At 46.2% G+C, this 16,739-nt stretch overlaps 1 protein-coding gene across 1 annotated transcript; it reads right to left on the bottom strand.

Annotated features, from left to right (window-relative positions):
- Positions 1-2,789: 2,789 nt before the first annotated feature.
- On the bottom strand, positions 2,790-12,762 carry NIFK (nucleolar protein interacting with the FHA domain of MKI67). Its single transcript, XM_084774786.1, has 7 exons — positions 12,582-12,762; positions 10,246-10,383; positions 8,613-8,721; positions 7,844-8,055; positions 6,696-6,767; positions 4,222-4,356; positions 2,790-3,560 (listed from the first exon to the last, which is right to left on the bottom strand). Exons 1-7 carry the CDS (start codon positions 12,699-12,701, stop codon positions 3,363-3,365), a joined length of 984 nt encoding a protein of 327 aa, XP_084630912.1. The 5' UTR covers positions 12,702-12,762; the 3' UTR covers positions 2,790-3,362.
- Positions 12,763-16,739: the final 3,977 nt, after the last annotated feature.

Genomic DNA, 16,739 nt, shown 5'->3' on the forward strand with positions numbered 1-16,739 from the left:
TTAAAAAGATTTATTTATTAATTTATTGTATATGAGTGCTTTATCTGAAGAAGAAGGCACCAGATCACATTATAGATGGTTGTGAGCCACCATGTGGTTCCTGGGAATTGAACTCAGGACCTCTGGAAGAGCAGGTGGTGCTCTTTACCCCTTTTGCTTCTTTTTAAAAAGCCAGTTTAGGGGGGAAAAATTTCAGTTTAGGGGCTGTGGAGTTGGCTCAGTGGTTAAGAGCACTTGCTTCTCTTACAGAGCCCCTCAGTTTAGTCTGTAGCACTCACATGGCAGTTTTCAACTGACTGTAACTCCAGTTCCAGGGGGTCTGACATCCTCTTCTGTTAGCACAGCGGAAACAGTGCAGGCATCCAGACACTTGCTGAGAAATTTAACTGCAAAACTAGTGGTTTGCAGAAATGGCTCAGTGGTTAAGAGCACTTGTTGCTTTACCAAGAATCCAAATTTGGGACCTGCGCGCACACACACCCACTTAAAAGAAATAAGACTGTCTTTACAACGATTTTGGTAGCAAAGTCAAGTTCCCAGTACAGGGTTTTAGTTTTAAGTACAAGTTTGGGGCATGGGAATCTGGCTTTGTGGGTGGAACACTTGCCTGGAACACACAGAGCCCCAGGTCCCATCCCCAACCTCGCAAAAGCACCAGTGGTTGGTATACATGTGCAATCCCAGGACTTGGAAATGTCGCAGCAGGAAGATCAGAAATTCAAGGTCACCCTTGACTGTACAGCCAGGTGAGGCTAGCTGAGGAATCTGTGATTAAAACAAAACAAAAAACCCCCTAAAAAACAGTATAGATTTCGTGTTCGTTAGTTTGCCAAACTAAATGCCAGATTTAGCTTTTTAGGCTCTATTGCCACCTAGTGGCATAGTTATTTTCAGAGCCTGTCCTGTTAGGGGTTTTATTGCTGTGAAGAAACACCATGGTGAAAGTAACTTGGGGACAAAGGGCTTTACTTCTCTTACGTGTTCAAACCACAGTTCACTGAAAGAAGTCAGGGTGGAACCTGGAGGCATGTGCTGACGTAGAGGATACGGAGGGGTGCCGCTTGCTGCGTTGCCCAGCCTACTTTCTATAAACCCAGGACTGCCAGCCCAGGGATGAACCACCCACAATGGGCTGGGCCGCCCCTCATCAATCACTAAATAAAATGCTTGCCAGGCTTTTCTGCTTACAGCCCTGTGTTATGGAGGCATTTCTTCAATTGAGGTTTTCTCCTCTTGGAAGACTGTAGTTTGTGTCAAGTATATATAAAACTAGCCACCAATTTGGCCTCCTTTTGGGGTAGCTGCTTCAGCCTTCTGCTTCCATACCAACTTCAGGGAGTCATCAGGTCTCATCCACAGGCTCTTGGGTCTTTCCGTTGCTAAAAATAACACAGCATCCGAGCTTGGAGTTTGTCCCACTGAAACAAGGGTCTGAGCCAGTTCAAATGGGAAACCATTCATAGTGCTCAATTCCCTCTTTTGGGTAAGAATAGTAACATTTGTTTTAGAGTAGTTCTCATTAGATCAGTTAGGACCTGGGCAGATAGTACTGTAGGAAAGGCGTTTGCAGTTCTATCACAATAGTGCCTTGCATCATCTCGATCGACTCTTGTGACACCAAAAGGAGTCCTATGTCACATGAGCTGTGATGACCAAATGACAAGTGGACAATGTGTTGCTAGAATGAAGTGGAGACACCGTTGAGTTTTATATGGGTGGGCATTTTGCAGGCATCTACGTTTGCATACATTTGTACCTAGTGCTCCTGGAGACCAGAGGGTGTTGGGTCCCCTGGAAATGGAGTTACTGACAATTCTGAGCTGTCATGTGGGTGGTGGGAAGTAAGCCTAGTGCCTTTGAAGAGTTAAGTGCTGTTAATCTGAGCCACCCCTGCAGCTTCCCTTGTTTTCACCTTAGGTAAGTGTAAATACTCATTTCGGTTTGTGTAGCTGTGAGGTAGCTCACATCTAGGTAGCTTCCTAGTAAGTATCCAATCCTGGCAAACACGAGCCTATTGACGTCCATGTTAATCAAGATTTTGTTTCTGGTCAGTCAAGTACAGATGCCACTCCTTATACACAATCTCAATGACTGCAGATTATCTACTTGCCAAGGCCAGGAGGACATGTGAGGCGGCAGGGGAGACACCAGGCAGCGTGGTTCAGGCAGATGCAGGAAGGTCATCCTGTATTACTAGTGAGTCTGGAGTACTTGAGTCTGTCCCAACAAATTAAAAAATTGGACTGGGCAGATGACAGAGAAAAGAATCAGGCTTGCCAGATGCTGTGGCCAACGTGGTCTACAAAGCGAGTCCAGGACAGCTAAGGCTACACAGAGACCTGTCTGGAAAAAACACAACAAAGATAGAGATCCATCCACCTGCCACTCCCTTCCACCTACTGAGATTAGAACTCAGAGACCACCTCCCCCTCTCCCCAGTGCTGGGATTAAAGGCATAGACCACCACTGCCTATCGAGAGGACCATTAATGAATCTGACTTCAAGCCACAGCACCCTGGCGGCCTGGCAGTGAGTTCGGGATCTAGGTGAACACTTCTCAGTGTGAGAGCTTTTCCCATTCAACAGCAGACTCTTGAGACTTTATCTTTTCAGACAGGGTTTCTCTGTGTTATCTTTTGTTTTTTTGATGTCTGCCTGGTTTACAGAGCAAGTTCCAGGATAGCCAGGGAAATGATAAGGGGTATAAACGATACTTGATTTCCCCTTCGAACTTGTATGTGTGCAAACACAAGCATGTACACTCATAACCCACAACTGGATGAAAAGAATGCTTAATAGTGATAGATATATTCAACACACCTGAATTAGCAATACAAAAGCATAGAAAGGGCACAGAAACCCCCAAAGTTCTTAGGTTCTCTTGTACACAATAAACTAGCACAGTTTTATCACTGAATCTTGAAAACTGCTGAAACTGATTTGTGAAACAGGCTAGCTCACCTGCAACTAATTATGGGTGAAAACAAGTCATTGACAGCATGTGCAAGTCTGTATTCACACTTGGGACTGCCTTCCCACTCTGTGCATTTAACTTCCAGGTTCAGATGCCCAAGGTTGAAGCCTAACATACTCCTTAGGGTTTTATGTACACAACCACCACAGACAGTCAAATAGCACCACTGGTGGGGCCAAAAAGACTGCTGGTGTTATTTAGGCCTTAGTTTCAAACAGGCAGAGGGAGCTAAAAAGCCTGAATTCAAACTCACAACAGGAAAACTGGTGGCTATCCTCACTGGCATTTCCCTCAGCATCTCATCAGTGCTTGCACGTCACTGCACTAGTAAATTATCATGGGCCTTAACAAAGTCACATCTGCCTAGGAAATATGCAAACAGAATGCTTTAGGGGTCACTGGTTGCTTTTCTTTTTCTTGGTCTTTTTTTCTCGGAGCTTGCAGGTGCTGGAGTCTTTTGGGCCTCTTCTTTCACTGTAGGCACTGGCTGTTTGAAAACGATTTCATCATCTTTATCATCATTGACTTTGGTCACCTTCAACTTCCGTCTTTCCAAAAATGCTGGTGAACAAACTGGTGTGGGACCCTGAAACCAACAAGTACATTATAGTCCAGGACAGCACAGGCATCAGGAAAGACCACCCAACCCCACTGCCTCCTGGCTTTACCAGCAATGACCACCCAACCCCACTGCCATCCTAGTTTTGTTTTCTCTGTGTAGCCTTGGCTGTCCTGGACTTGCTTTGTAGACCAGGCTGGGCTCGAACTCACAGTGGATCTGCCAGCCTCTGCCTCCCGGGTGTTGGGATTAAAGGCCTGTGCACCACACCTGACTTGCCCTCCTAGTCTTCAGTTGTACCATGTGATCTATTTCTATCTCCTGGTGACACAAGCGAAGACACTGAAGAGTTTAGGAGCTTTCCAAACAGTATGCAAATGCATTGCTTTATTATAAGATAGAAAATTGTTAAGTCACTAGTTAGGGATCTACCAAAATGTGACGATTCAATCTGGTCCCTAGCCAAATTGATGATTTATGTTTGTAACCTCAGCTTTCAAGAGGCAGAGGCAGAGGCAGGAAGATCAGAATTTAGGCCAACCTGGACTACAAGAGATCCTGTGTCCAAGACGCAAAACCTCAAACCTCACCACCTCAACAGCCCCCCTGAACAGAGCAGCAGGCACTGCTTTTCCTTCTTCAAATTATGTCCACAGCAGCTAGTTCCCAGAATGCGAGGGACACTCACCTGGATGTCCACGAACCTCTTTTTCTTAGACCTATTACGCTTCTTAAAAATTCTTATGGTAAATCCTCTCTTCAACATCTTCCTCTCCTTTTTCCTAGGTATCCCTGAAAGTCTTTCTTTTGAGGTAGGCAAAACCTGAAAATAAAGGCCAAGAGTTTAACAATTTGCACATTTCTCAGCTACATGCTATAGTTGTACACCTATCTTTAAACTACCAAATAGTTCACATTTGGCAGGGCAAAGGCTTTGTTATAACCCAGACATTATGGTGTATGCCCAAATCCCACACCCCGACCTCAAGGCTCAACACAGTACTTCTGTGACTGTTAAAGATTGGGGCTGAGCTCTCTTACCCCATCTCTCTTCTTGACTCTGTTTCTCTCTGGGGCACCCCTCCCCCATGCTCATTTAATAAACTTCATATGATCTTTATATATTTAAAAAAAAAAAAAAGGGTTGCGACTGAGGGAGCATGGGAGATGGCCAGTGGTTAAGAGCACTGACTGTTCTTACAAAGGACCTGGGTTCAATTCCCAGCACCCACATGGCAGTTTACAACTGTCTGTAACTCCATTTCCAGGGGGATCTGACACACTCAGGCAGAACACCAATATACATAAAATACATATAAATATAAATACATATAATGGGTTTTGACCTGTTCTAACATCAATTTTTAAAGATATTTCCAATTAAAAAATATGAAGCAAAATCCTAACTAAAATGACAAAACATTAAAGATCAAGAGGCTGGAGAGATGGCTCAGGACTGGCTGCTTTTCCAGAGGACCTAGGTTCAATTTCCAGCACCCACATGGTGGCTAATAACTGGCAGTGTATGCAAGCTGACCTAGGCCAGAGGGGCACTAGCTGTTCTACTCAACGCTTTATTTTCCCAAGACAAAGTCTCTCAAACTCGAAGCTAGGTTGGGGCCAAGAAGTGTCACATGTCCATGTTCCTCCTCTCCTTGGAGTTGCAGGCATGAACATGTATTAGGCCTGACGTTACGTGGGTGGTAGGATCTGAACCGAAGTCCGCAGATTTGCATAGCAAGCTTTCTCACTGGCCCAGCTTCCTATCTGATTTTGAGCTTTTGAAAAACCCACAATGCAAGGGGCCAGCTATAAGTGGCATAAGACTACAGTCCCAGCACCAGGGATGTGGAAGGCAGGAGGAAGAGAAGTTGTCTTCAGAAAATAAAGTTTGGGGCTTACTATGTAACACTGGGGGCTCACTTGCTTATTGTGACATGGTCTGGTGCTACTATGTTACTTACTTGTCCCCTGAGATCTTTGCTGTTCTACTAGCAAATGCTTATGCACACGAAGTGATATTGTGTAACCTTGCCTCTCAAGTTATCCCTAATTGGCTAATAAAAATGCCTACAGAGGAAAGGCTCTGGGGCTTGGAGGCAGAAGGATTCCGTGTAAGAGAGAGATAGGTGAAGGAAGAGAGGAGGAAGAAATCTAGTTGCCATGGCTAAGCATGAACTAGCAGCATGTGGCCATGAGGAGCTTTGCTCTGAGGGTTATCATGATGGAGAGATAAGCAGCCCCAGTTGAAATGTGTGAAAGTATTTATGGGATTTTTGGCCAGCATTAGAAAAATTAGCTTAGGGGATTATGCCCAGTTCCAGTACATAATCATATTAACCATCTAATAGATTTTTGTTTCATTTATTTCTATAGTAGTGGGCTAGATAATAAACTGCTATAATAGTTATATGTATTAATAGCCTTCTACAACACTTGGGCTATATTAAGATTGCCAGATCTAGCTGGGTGTGGTGGCGCATGCCTTTAATCCCAGCACTGGAGAGGCAGAGGCAGGCAGATGCTTTGAGTTCGAGGCCAGTGTGGTCTACAAAGTGAGTCCAGGACAGAGAAAACCTATCTTAAAAAAAAAAAAAAAAAAAAAAAAAAAAGACTGTCAGGTCCCAGGCTTGGCACGGCGGCACACGCCTTTAATCCTAGCACTTGGGAAGTAGAGGCAGGAGGATCTGAGTTCAGGACTAGCTTGGTTGACAAGAGTGAGTTCCAGGACAGCCAAGGCTACAGAGAAACCCTGTCTGCAAGGGGGGAGGGGGAGAGGATCTGAGTTCAAGGACTAGCCTGGTTAACAGAGGGAGGAAGAATAGGTCTCAAAGAAAAAAACAAACAAAACCCTCAATAACCCCAAACACCTACCCAAATGAAGTCTTTAATAACAACAAAAAAGCAGAAATTACTTTCTTTTTTCAGGTACTCTGCCTTAAAAAAATTTTTTTTTATTACAGTGTGTGTGTGTGTGTGTACACAGGCATGCATATATGGGAGGTGAGAGGACAACTTTTAGGCGTCAGCTCTTCCCTTTAACCGTGAGGGACTGAACTAGGTAGCCAGGCTTGGTGACAAGTGCCTTTATTCCAAGCCACCATGCCAACACTCTGGAAAGTATTTCTATAGCAATTAGTGGCCTTATTGAGACCATCTCACCTGGTTAACCTCAGACTCCTCAGGAGTGTTAGGAATGCCTTCAGATGTCCCTTTCTTTGGATTAGGTAAGACCTGTAAATAAATATTACAAAGTTAACAACTTGCTTGTGCTGTAGCTGAATGCATATGTGCATGTGAATACACACACACACACATACACACACACACACACACACACACACACACACCTCTCCAAGAGAGTTCTAAGACAGCCAGGGAACCCTCAAAAACAGAGAAACCCTCAAAAAACAAAAACAACAAAACACAAAAAACCAAAACACCTAAGTGGGAGCTAGAGAGAAGCTCAACAATTAAGAGCACTGGCTGCTCTTTCCTAAGACCCAGGTTCAACTACCAGCACGGACATGGTGGCTTACAACTATAAGTAAACTATAGTTTTAGGGGATCCAATGTCCTCTTCTTGTCTCATAGGGCACCTGGTGTCCGCTTGGTGCACAAGCAGGAAATTATATAGGGGGGAAACTGGCAGGGGGCTGGGGATTCAGCTCATATAAAGTGGCATACCTACAGCCCTGGGTTATACCTTCAGGTCTGCACAGACCCGGAATTATTACACATGCCTGTGATGCCAGCACTCAGGAAGCAGAGACAGACCAGAAAGTCTCTGTTACTCTCAGCTGCATAACAAATTTGATGTCAGCTTGGAACAAGAGACCCAGTCTGACCAACATCAGCCACGGGAGTAGGCACCCATGCTGGGCCATAAGCCCATCTGTCTGCTCAGGAACTCAAGGCAGAGGTAAGAAGAGGACCTATGACAAGGCTTGCCTGAGCCATTACAGACTGTGTTCATACCAGTCCATGCAGCTCAGTAAGATCTTCTCTTTAAAAGGGGGAGTGTGTGGGGCGGAGGGATGAACACTGTATGCTCATTTCCCTGGGCAGAGTTCAAGGTCAGCCTGGTCTCCAGAGTGAGTCGAAAACCAAGAGTTTTAGTGCAGACCTTACAGCAAGTACTCAGCATTAGCCCAATGGGCAGAGTCTTGCCTGGCCACCAATCAACTAAAAGAGCCACAAGCACAGACCAACACCAAAACCTAGCGAGTGACCAGGATAGATTGCAGTCATGTAGACACATGTTAGAACTAGTGAAGTGGGCACCAAGAACATCAGAATAGGGTGTTTACCAATGAAGGGAAAGTATAATCAATCCCCTTCTTAGCCAGCTTCTTCCGGAGTAGTTTTTCCTTCCTCTTAAACCGATATTCCATCTTTAACATTTGCAGATGTCCTCGTTTCTGATTGTAGCGCTTCACTGCTGGAAATGATGGCTGGTGAAATGTAACATTCCAGTCCTTAAAAAGTTCTTTATGAACTTTTTCAGGTGGCATAAATTTACCTATTAAAAAAAAAAAGCAAAAAGGAAAGGCACTTAATTTTCGAGAGAGGAAACAGGGTTTCTTTATGGCTCTCCTAGACTCACTTTCTAGACCAGACTGGCCTTGAACTCAGAGATATGCCTGTCTCTGCTGCTCTGTTGGGATCACAGGCCTGTGCCACTGTGCCTGGTGAGAAAGAACTTTTTGTTTGTTTTTTGAAACAGGGTTTCTCTGTGTAGCCTTGGCTGTCCTGGACTCTCTGTGTAGACCAGGCTGGCCTCGAACTCACAGAGATCTGCCTGCCTCTTCCTCCTGAGAGCTAGGATTAAAGGCATGTGCCACCGCGCCAGCTTGGGAAATAACTCAAAACAATTATTATTGTCACCTGCCTCTGCCTCCAGAGTGCTAGGATTAAAGGTGTGCACCACCATGGTATACACCTTTGCTTTTAGCAAAGTCTCTTTTACTCACGCTTTAAAGATGGGTTAGCTCCGCTTCCTGAGTATAACCCCCACAAGTAACTGTTTAATCCCACCCCAGTGTAGAAGCAGACCTCCCCTCGAGTCAGAGTACTTACACGAAAGAAGTCTTTCACCAAAAAGGTAGTTATCCATTGTTTCTGCAACTATCTTGGCAACATCCTCAGACTCAAACTCCAAAAAGGCATAGCCTCTGCTGTGTCCAGTCTGCAACAGCGAACCCACAGAAAGAGCAGTTAAATCCAACACCAAGATCCCTAAGCCCCAGTGGATGCTCAGGAGACGCCAGTCACAACTCACCACTCCAAGCCGGGCGTGGTGGCGCATGCCTTTAATCCCAGCACTCGGGAAGCAGAGGTAGGTGGATCGCTGTGAGTTTGAGGCCAGCCTGGTCTACAAAGTGAGTCCAGGATGGCCAAGGCTACACAGAGAGACCCTGTCTCGAGGAAAAACAAAAAAACCAACAACAACAACAAAGCAAAAAACCAAAAGAACCAACCAAACAAACAAAAAAAAACCCCAAAACAACAACTCACCACTCCAACTCCATCCTGTTGAACAAACAAGACAGCCACAGTGCTCACCTATCATGCCCCAGGTTCAGGCCCCAATACTGGAGGAAAATGTAGGCAGCTCAGCCTCATCTCACATGGTAAGGGTGAAAACAACCAACTCTCCAGTATCCAGAGGCTCACCATGAAACTGACACTGATTTATACAGCCTAGGAACCACTGTCTCTGAAATGCAGGCGGAGCTCCCAGTCCCTGTACCAGTTCACAGGTGGATTTCCTTACCCTCGTTAGCCTTAAGTGTAGTATGGGTTCTGGAGTTCAAGTACCTGCGCTTTGACCCTGGCGATGACCCTTGACTTGTGTTGAGGAACGTGTAACCATGTAAGCCTCAGACTGTCATCCCATGGGATGAAGACAATAAATTAACCTCTCATCAGATTGCCATGGAAACACCAATAACGCCCAAAGCTCAACAAGGTACTAAAAACTCAATGTTACCTCCATTTTGCTTTCTTTTCAAAATAAACAATCAGCACTTCAAAGTTAATCTCAGTTCCACAGAGTAAAGCCAGTCTGAGCACCAGCCACCAACCGTCTACCATCAGTGCTCCCTACCCCACCAAAAGCAGAGAAGATGGCAGAGTGAAAGAGGGATGGACTATGACCTCCAACCCTACAGACCACCACTACAAGCTAACAAATCCTCCAGAAAGTAACTGACAGGAATCCATGCCAAGAACAAACATCAGGTGCCAGAGAGTGACTCGCCAGACAAAGGCATTGACTTCCAAATCTAATGATCAGAGTTCAACTCCAGGAGCTACGTGGTGGGCGGAGAAACAAACTAGCTGATTTCTACATTCACCCTGCCCCATTTAAATAAACAGAAGTAATTAAGAAAGAAAGAGAAGAATAAAAAAGGAAAGAAGAAAGTCTGTCTTAAAAAACCAAAAAAGAAAAAAGAAACAGAAAAAGCCAAGGGCTGGGGCCGTAGTTCAGTAGAGTGCTTAACTAACACAAAGACTTGGGTTCAAGCCCCAGCACCACATAAAACAGGCAAAAATCAGAGTTATGAAGCACCTTCCTCAGTACTGGGATTAAAGACATGCGCCCGAGTGGGGACTCTGTAGGTAACAATGTTGTATGCCTATGATTAAAAGGATGACATGCAACTGAGAAACAAAACACACATAGCTGAATCCAGAGACAGAACCTTACCCGTTTACTTCTGGACAATCTGAATCTGGTAATCGTGCCAAACTGGGTAAAGTAGTCATGGATATGGCTTTCAGTAAGTGTTGAAGGTAGGTGGCCCAGAAAAATCACTCCAGGAGTAAGTTTTTCTTCTGTCTTTTGCTGAGGACAAAGACAACAAATAAACATTTAAAAATACAAATGGGATACTGCACCAAGACTTGTGTGTGTGTGCATACACTTTTCTGGGCAGGGTCTCACAATGGAGTTTTGGCCGGCCTGGAACTCACCATGCAGACCAGGCTGGCCCTCTCTCTCTCTCTCTCTCTCTCTCTCTCTCTCTCTCTCTCTCTCTCTTTTGAATTTTTTATTTTTAAAAAAGGTTTACTTATTTTATCTGCAGAAGAGGGCATCAGATCACATTAGAGGTGGTTTTTGAGGCACCATGTGGTTGTTGGGAATTGAACTCTGGACCTTTGGAAGAGCAGGCAGTGCTCTTAACCACTGAGGCATCTCTCCAGGCCCTGGCCTCTATCTCTTGAATGCTAGGATTTTTTTTTCCTTTTTCTTGTAATTTACCTTTACTTTATGTGCATTGGTGTTTTGCATGCATTTATGTCTATGTGAGGGTGTCAGATCTTGGAGTACAGACAGTTGTGAGCTGCCATGTGGGTGCTGGGCTTTGAACCTGGGTCCTCTGGAAGAGCAGTCAGTGCTGGTAACTGCTGAGCAGTCTCTCTAAGCCCCATGAATGTTAGGATTAAAGGTCAGAAATCAGGCTGACCTTGACCTCTCAGAGATCCACCTGCCTCTGCTTGGGCTTGAAGGCAAGCGCCAGCACCACCCAGCTTGCTGAAATATTTTTTTAGAGGATAGGTAGAGATCTGCCTATCTCTGCACCAGGATTGAAGGTTAAGCATCACCTTGACTGGCTTGCCACAAAACTTTCAAAACTTTTCACTCCCCTTGGTCCAGGAACCATCTCGTATCTCTATTTTAAAACCTAGATGTTTGCTAGCTCTCTTCCCTTAAGGAAAACCGTCAAGCTGCCAACGGTTTTCTTGGGGCGGCAAGATAGCTCAGCACTTGCTGCACAAGCCTGATGCTTTGAGTTCAATCACAGGGAGCCACAGGCTCTGCAAGACTCCCAGGGGCTGTACTCTGACTTACACACGCACCATGATGTGCACCACCGTACACACGCGTCCACACCCACCAAGTAAAAACATGCCACTGTCACTCTGAGGCAGAGACCTTCAATTCTGAAGGTAGATGGCTGGTTGTTCACACCTAATCGTACCATTTCCAGCTGTCAACCTTCACAATGTGGACTGTACTTCTCTGTCACCACCACCCTCTAACCTACAAGAGTTTGTCTCCCCGCCCCTACCAGGGTGACATATGCCTGTAATCCCAGCATTCATGTAGGGGTTCAAGGCCTCGGCTGTATGGCAGGCAAGTTTGAGGCTATCTTGGGCTACGATACAATAGATCCGGTACTGACATTAAAAAACAAAACCCAGCCAGGCGTGGTGGCGCACGCCTTTAATCCCAGCACTCGGGAGGCAGAGGCGGGCGGATCGCTGTGAGTTCGAGGCCAGCCTGGTCTACAAAGTGAGTCCAGGACAGCCAAGGCTACACAGAGAAACCCTGTCTCGAAAAACCAAAAAAAAAAAACAACAACAACAACAAAAAAAAACCAACCAAACAAACAAAAAACAAAACCCAGCCAGGCGTATCGCTGTGAGTTCGAGGCCAGCCTGGTCTACAAAGTGAGTCTAGGACAGCCAAGCTACAGAGATACCCTGTCTCCCCCCCTAAAAAAAGCAAAACCCAAAACAACCTTCCTAAGAGACCCCCGCAACAACAAAAACACACACTAAAAAGAAAACCTTTCCATTCCCTTCAGTGTACTTGATGGTAAAAACCAAAGAAACGGTCGGCAAACAGAGCTTGACAGGCAATGTCCCTACTTTCTTTGGCTAAGCTCTGGTCTGAATAATTAGCTCCTTGCTTCCCGCTCCCGGGTGCTAGGTTTTCGGATCCGTCTTCTAGGGACTCGGACGTAAGGGGACATACATACTTTCCGAATGCTGCGGTAGACCAAGAACCTTCATTTTGAGGGCCAAAGCGGAAGCGTGGCAGCTTTAACATATTGTGAGATTTGGAGGTGCCATGCTTCCGCACGTGGTACCCCCTCCTTCTTCAGGTGAGTTCTGAGGGCCTCAAGGGCAAAATCCCGCACGGATTCCCGACCTGCCTCAATCTCCTGACTTAACCCCTAGTCGCCAAGCCGGTGAGAGGTTGGCTCCCGGTTCAGCCCTGCCACCCGCCGCTCAGCGGAGCGTCCGGTCGCTCACCTTTTTCGCACGCCGTTGGATTTGCGTCAAAACCTCCAGAAACTGTGAGTCTTCCTGCGGGTTCAGCGCCAGAGTCGGCTTCGCGGGGCCCGCAAACACCGACATGTCGGAAGACGCCATAGAAGAACGTCCACGCGGAGCTCCCGGAAGTGACGGAAGTGACGTTCTTTTCGCTTCTTGGAAGCGGAAGTAGAGGCGGAGGAGGCGTAGCAAAGGAACAGCAGACGTCTGGTATTGGTGCTCGAGCGCCACCTACTGACCAGAAAGTGAAAGCCTTTTGTTATTGTTTTGTTTTTGTTTTTCGAAACAGGGTTTCTCTGTCTATCAGCCCTGGCTGTCCTAGCCTTGCTTTTTAGCCCAGCCTGGCCTCGAACTCACAGAGCTCCTCCTGCCTCTGCCTCGAGTGCTGGCATTAAAGGGGTGCTTCACCATGCCCGGCTCTGAAAAACTTTCTAAAACGGGAATAAAAATAAACCCCCGGGGCTGGGCGTGCTGGTGCATGCCTTTAATTCCAGCACTTGGGAGGCAGAGGCAGGAGAATCACTGTGAGTTCAAGGCCAGCCTGGTCTACAAAAACGAGTCCAGGACAGCCAAGGTTACACAGAGAAACCCTGTCTCAAAAAACCCAAAAACAAAAAATAAAAAATAAAAGGAAAAGAAAAGAAACCCCCGGGGCAGAGGATATGGCTCAGTTGATGAAGTGCTTGCTGAGCAGCATGTACAAAGTTCTTGGTTCAAAATCCAGCACCGCATAAACTGTGATGTGAAGCCCCACTGTAATCCCAGCACTTGGAAGGTGAGGCAGGTGGATCAAGAGTTGAAAGCCATCTCATATACATAGTGAGTTTGAAGACCATCTGGCTCAAAAACAAACGTAAAGGCTCAAACATTACACCTGGCTGTTGGCTATTCATGGGAACTCAAGAGGAAAGGAAGGACTGACTCCCTTGGTAAACTTTGTCTAGTTTGTAAACTTTGTAAACCCTCAAGGGAGGAAAGTGGCCAGGTCTCCACCTGAGGAGCTCTGCCAATCAGGCCCTACCCTGCAGACTTTCCTAACCCTAATATTTACTCTCTTTTTCTTTCTTTTTTAAGGTTTATTATGTATGCAGTATTTTAAAGATTTATTATGTACACAGTATTTCACCTGCATGTGTGCCTGCATGTCAGAGGAGGGCACCGGATCTCATCATAGATGATTGTGAGCTACCATGTAGTTGCTGGGAATTGAACTCAGGACCTCTGGAAGAAAAGCCTACTGCTTTTGATCTTTGAGCCATCTCTCCAGTCCCAGTCTAAGGGTCATTTTCTTGTTTTTGTTTGTTTGATTTTGTTTTTCAAGGTAGGACTTCTCTGTGTAGCCTTGGCTGTCCTGGACTCACTTTGTAGACTAGGCTGGCTTCAAACTCACATCAACCCTCCTGTCTCTGCCTCCCAAGTGCTAGGATGAAAGGCATGTGCCACCACACCTAGCTTAAAGATTTGTTTATTTTATATATGAGTACTCTCTCTGTATGTACACATGCATGCCAGAAGAAGGCATCAGATCCCGGTATAGATGGTTGTGAGCCACCATGTGGTTGCTGGGAATTGAACTCAGGACCTCTGGAAGAACAGACAGTGCTCTTAACCACTGAGCCATCTCTCCAGCCTAAGGGTCATTTTCTAAGGGCTGAAATGGTCTTTCCTAGCTCGGAGGTGGAAAAGTAGATAGGGCACACCCTACAAGAAAAAAAATTCCACCAATCCCTGAAAAGGAAACCCCACCAATTCCTAAATTCCCCCAAGCTCAGGACTTGAAATACCAAAGATCCTCACCATGGAAACCTCTACCCCTCAAGAAATCCTATATAAACCTGCCCCTTCCTACCAGTTCCCTGCTGTTTCTCACCCAAGCAGAGGCAGCCACCCTTCTGGGTTTTCCCTCCCAATCTCTTGCGTGAGATTTGTTGTGCTGTGTGACTTTGTGGTGTTCCTTGGCTTCTGACTGCCCGAAGCCTTCAGAGCTGCAATATTTCCAGTGCCCTTGATATATTGCTAACCATTCCTTCACTCACAAATCTCCTTCCAAATCATTTTTTTATTGAGCTAGGGTTTCTTTGTGTTGCCTTGGCTGCCCTCGAACTTTAAACCAGACTGGCCTCAAAACTCAGAAATCTACCTAGCTCTGCCTCCCAAGAGCTGGGATTAGAGGCATGGGTCATTATGCCCAGCAGGGCTGCTGTTTTAAATGAAGGGCTCCTGAAAAACAGCAGGCAAGTGTGAGGTCATTCCTGTCTCTTCTGTTTCCTTTTTTTTTTTTTTTTAAAAAGTTAGTATACCGGGCTAGAGAGATAGCTTAGTGGCTAAGAGCTCTGGTTGTTTTCCAGAGGACCTGAGTTCAATTCCCAGCACGCACATGGCATCTCACAGGCAATTTGACACTTTCTTCTGGCATACTCCCCCTGCCCCCCTACACACACACACACACACACACACACACACACACACACACACACACTGAGAAGAATGGAATAATGTTAGCTTTACAAAACAATGGGTTTCTTTGCGGCACTTTCATGCAGAGGTCGCTTGACTTCGCTCTAGCCCTTCTCCTTCCTCCCACCTCAGGGTTTGCGTGTGTACAAGAGCACGTGTTGCAGAGAACCTCCTTTCTCTTCCTGAAAAGTTAGAGCTGGTGCTGCTGGTCATGAAGCTCAGGGGTACAGTGTTTGCACAACGGGCTTCATTTTTTAGCCTGAGGGGAGGAGGTGGTGGTGGTGGGGAGGGAGGCGTGGTGGGGAGGGAGGGGTGTGGGGAGGGAGGCGTGGTGGGGAGGGAGGCGTGGTGGGGAGGGAGGGGTGTGGGGAGGGAGGGGTGGTGGGGAGGGAGGGGTGTGGGGAGGGAGGGGTGGTGGGGAGGGAGGGGTGTGGGGAGGGAGGGGTGGTGGGGAGGGAGGGGTGTGGGGAGGGAGGGGTGTGGGGAGGGAGGCGTGGTGGGGAGGGAGGCGTGGTGGGGAGGGAGGGGTGTGGGGAGGGAGGCGTGCTGGGGAGGGAGGGGTGGTGGGGAGGGAGGGGTGTGGGGAGGGAGGGAGGCGTGCTGGGGAGGGAGGGGTGGTGGGGAGGGAGGGGTGGTGGGGAGGGAGGGGTGTGGGGAGGGAGGATCCCTTTGTACAGACATCTTTCCTATACCAGCAGGAAACTACCTTTCTATCCCCAAGGACAGGAAGTCAGAGTGAAGGAAGTGTGTGCCAACTCTGTAGAAAAGCCATTTCCCTACTTCCCACAGCTACCCAGACCAAGTCCTTCTGTTTGTCACAGTTAAATAATTTACTACTCTTTAAAAATATGAAAGTTTAGCTGGGCGTGGTGGTACATGCCTTTAATCCCAGCACAGGAGGCAGAGGCCCGCAGATTGCTGTAAGTTTTGAGACCAACCTGGTCTACTAAGTGAGTCTAGGACAGCCAAGCCAAGGATGCACAGAGAAACCCTGTCTCGGAAAAAACAAACAAACAAACTAAAATTTAATTTTTTTTTTCAATTTTTGAGACAGGATTTCTTACTGTCCTGGCTGTCCTGGACTCACTTTGTAGACCCGGCTGGCCTCGAACTCAAAAGATCCACCTGCCTCTGCCTCCCAAGTGCTGAGATTATAGGCGTCTGCCATCATGCCTGGCTAAAGTTTAATTTTTATTTTTGGTTTCTCTGTGTAGCTTTGGCTGTCCTGGACACGCTTTGTAGATCAGGCTGGCCTTGAACTCATAGTGATCCGCCTGCTTCTGCCTCCAGTGCTGAGATTAAAGGCATGCATCACCACACCCAGTTTTTTGAGGTTTATAAAGACCTTATCTAACTATTTTACCTTATTTATCTATAGAATCGTATCTATCTGTTAAAACTAGGATATATATTCTTGTGATAAAAATAAACTAGTAATTGACATGACCATTATTTGATCAACTAACAATTAATTTATATTACTTAACTATTCTAAGAAGCTTGCATTAGAACTTCCAAAGTATTGGAAGTAAACCTTGTATTATAGTTGAGTTGTATGGGTACAATACTTTATAGTAGAGTAGAAATATATATAATGTCTGTGAAGAATAATCTTGAGTTCTATGCTGATATATCAAAATTAAACTTATTTTGCATCAATATACAAAATTCTTTATCAGT

Source organism: Acomys minous (genome assembly GCF_964271855.1).
Source record: "Acomys minous genome assembly, chromosome: 1".
NCBI classification, from domain to species: Eukaryota; Metazoa; Chordata; class Mammalia; order Rodentia; family Muridae; genus Acomys; species Acomys minous.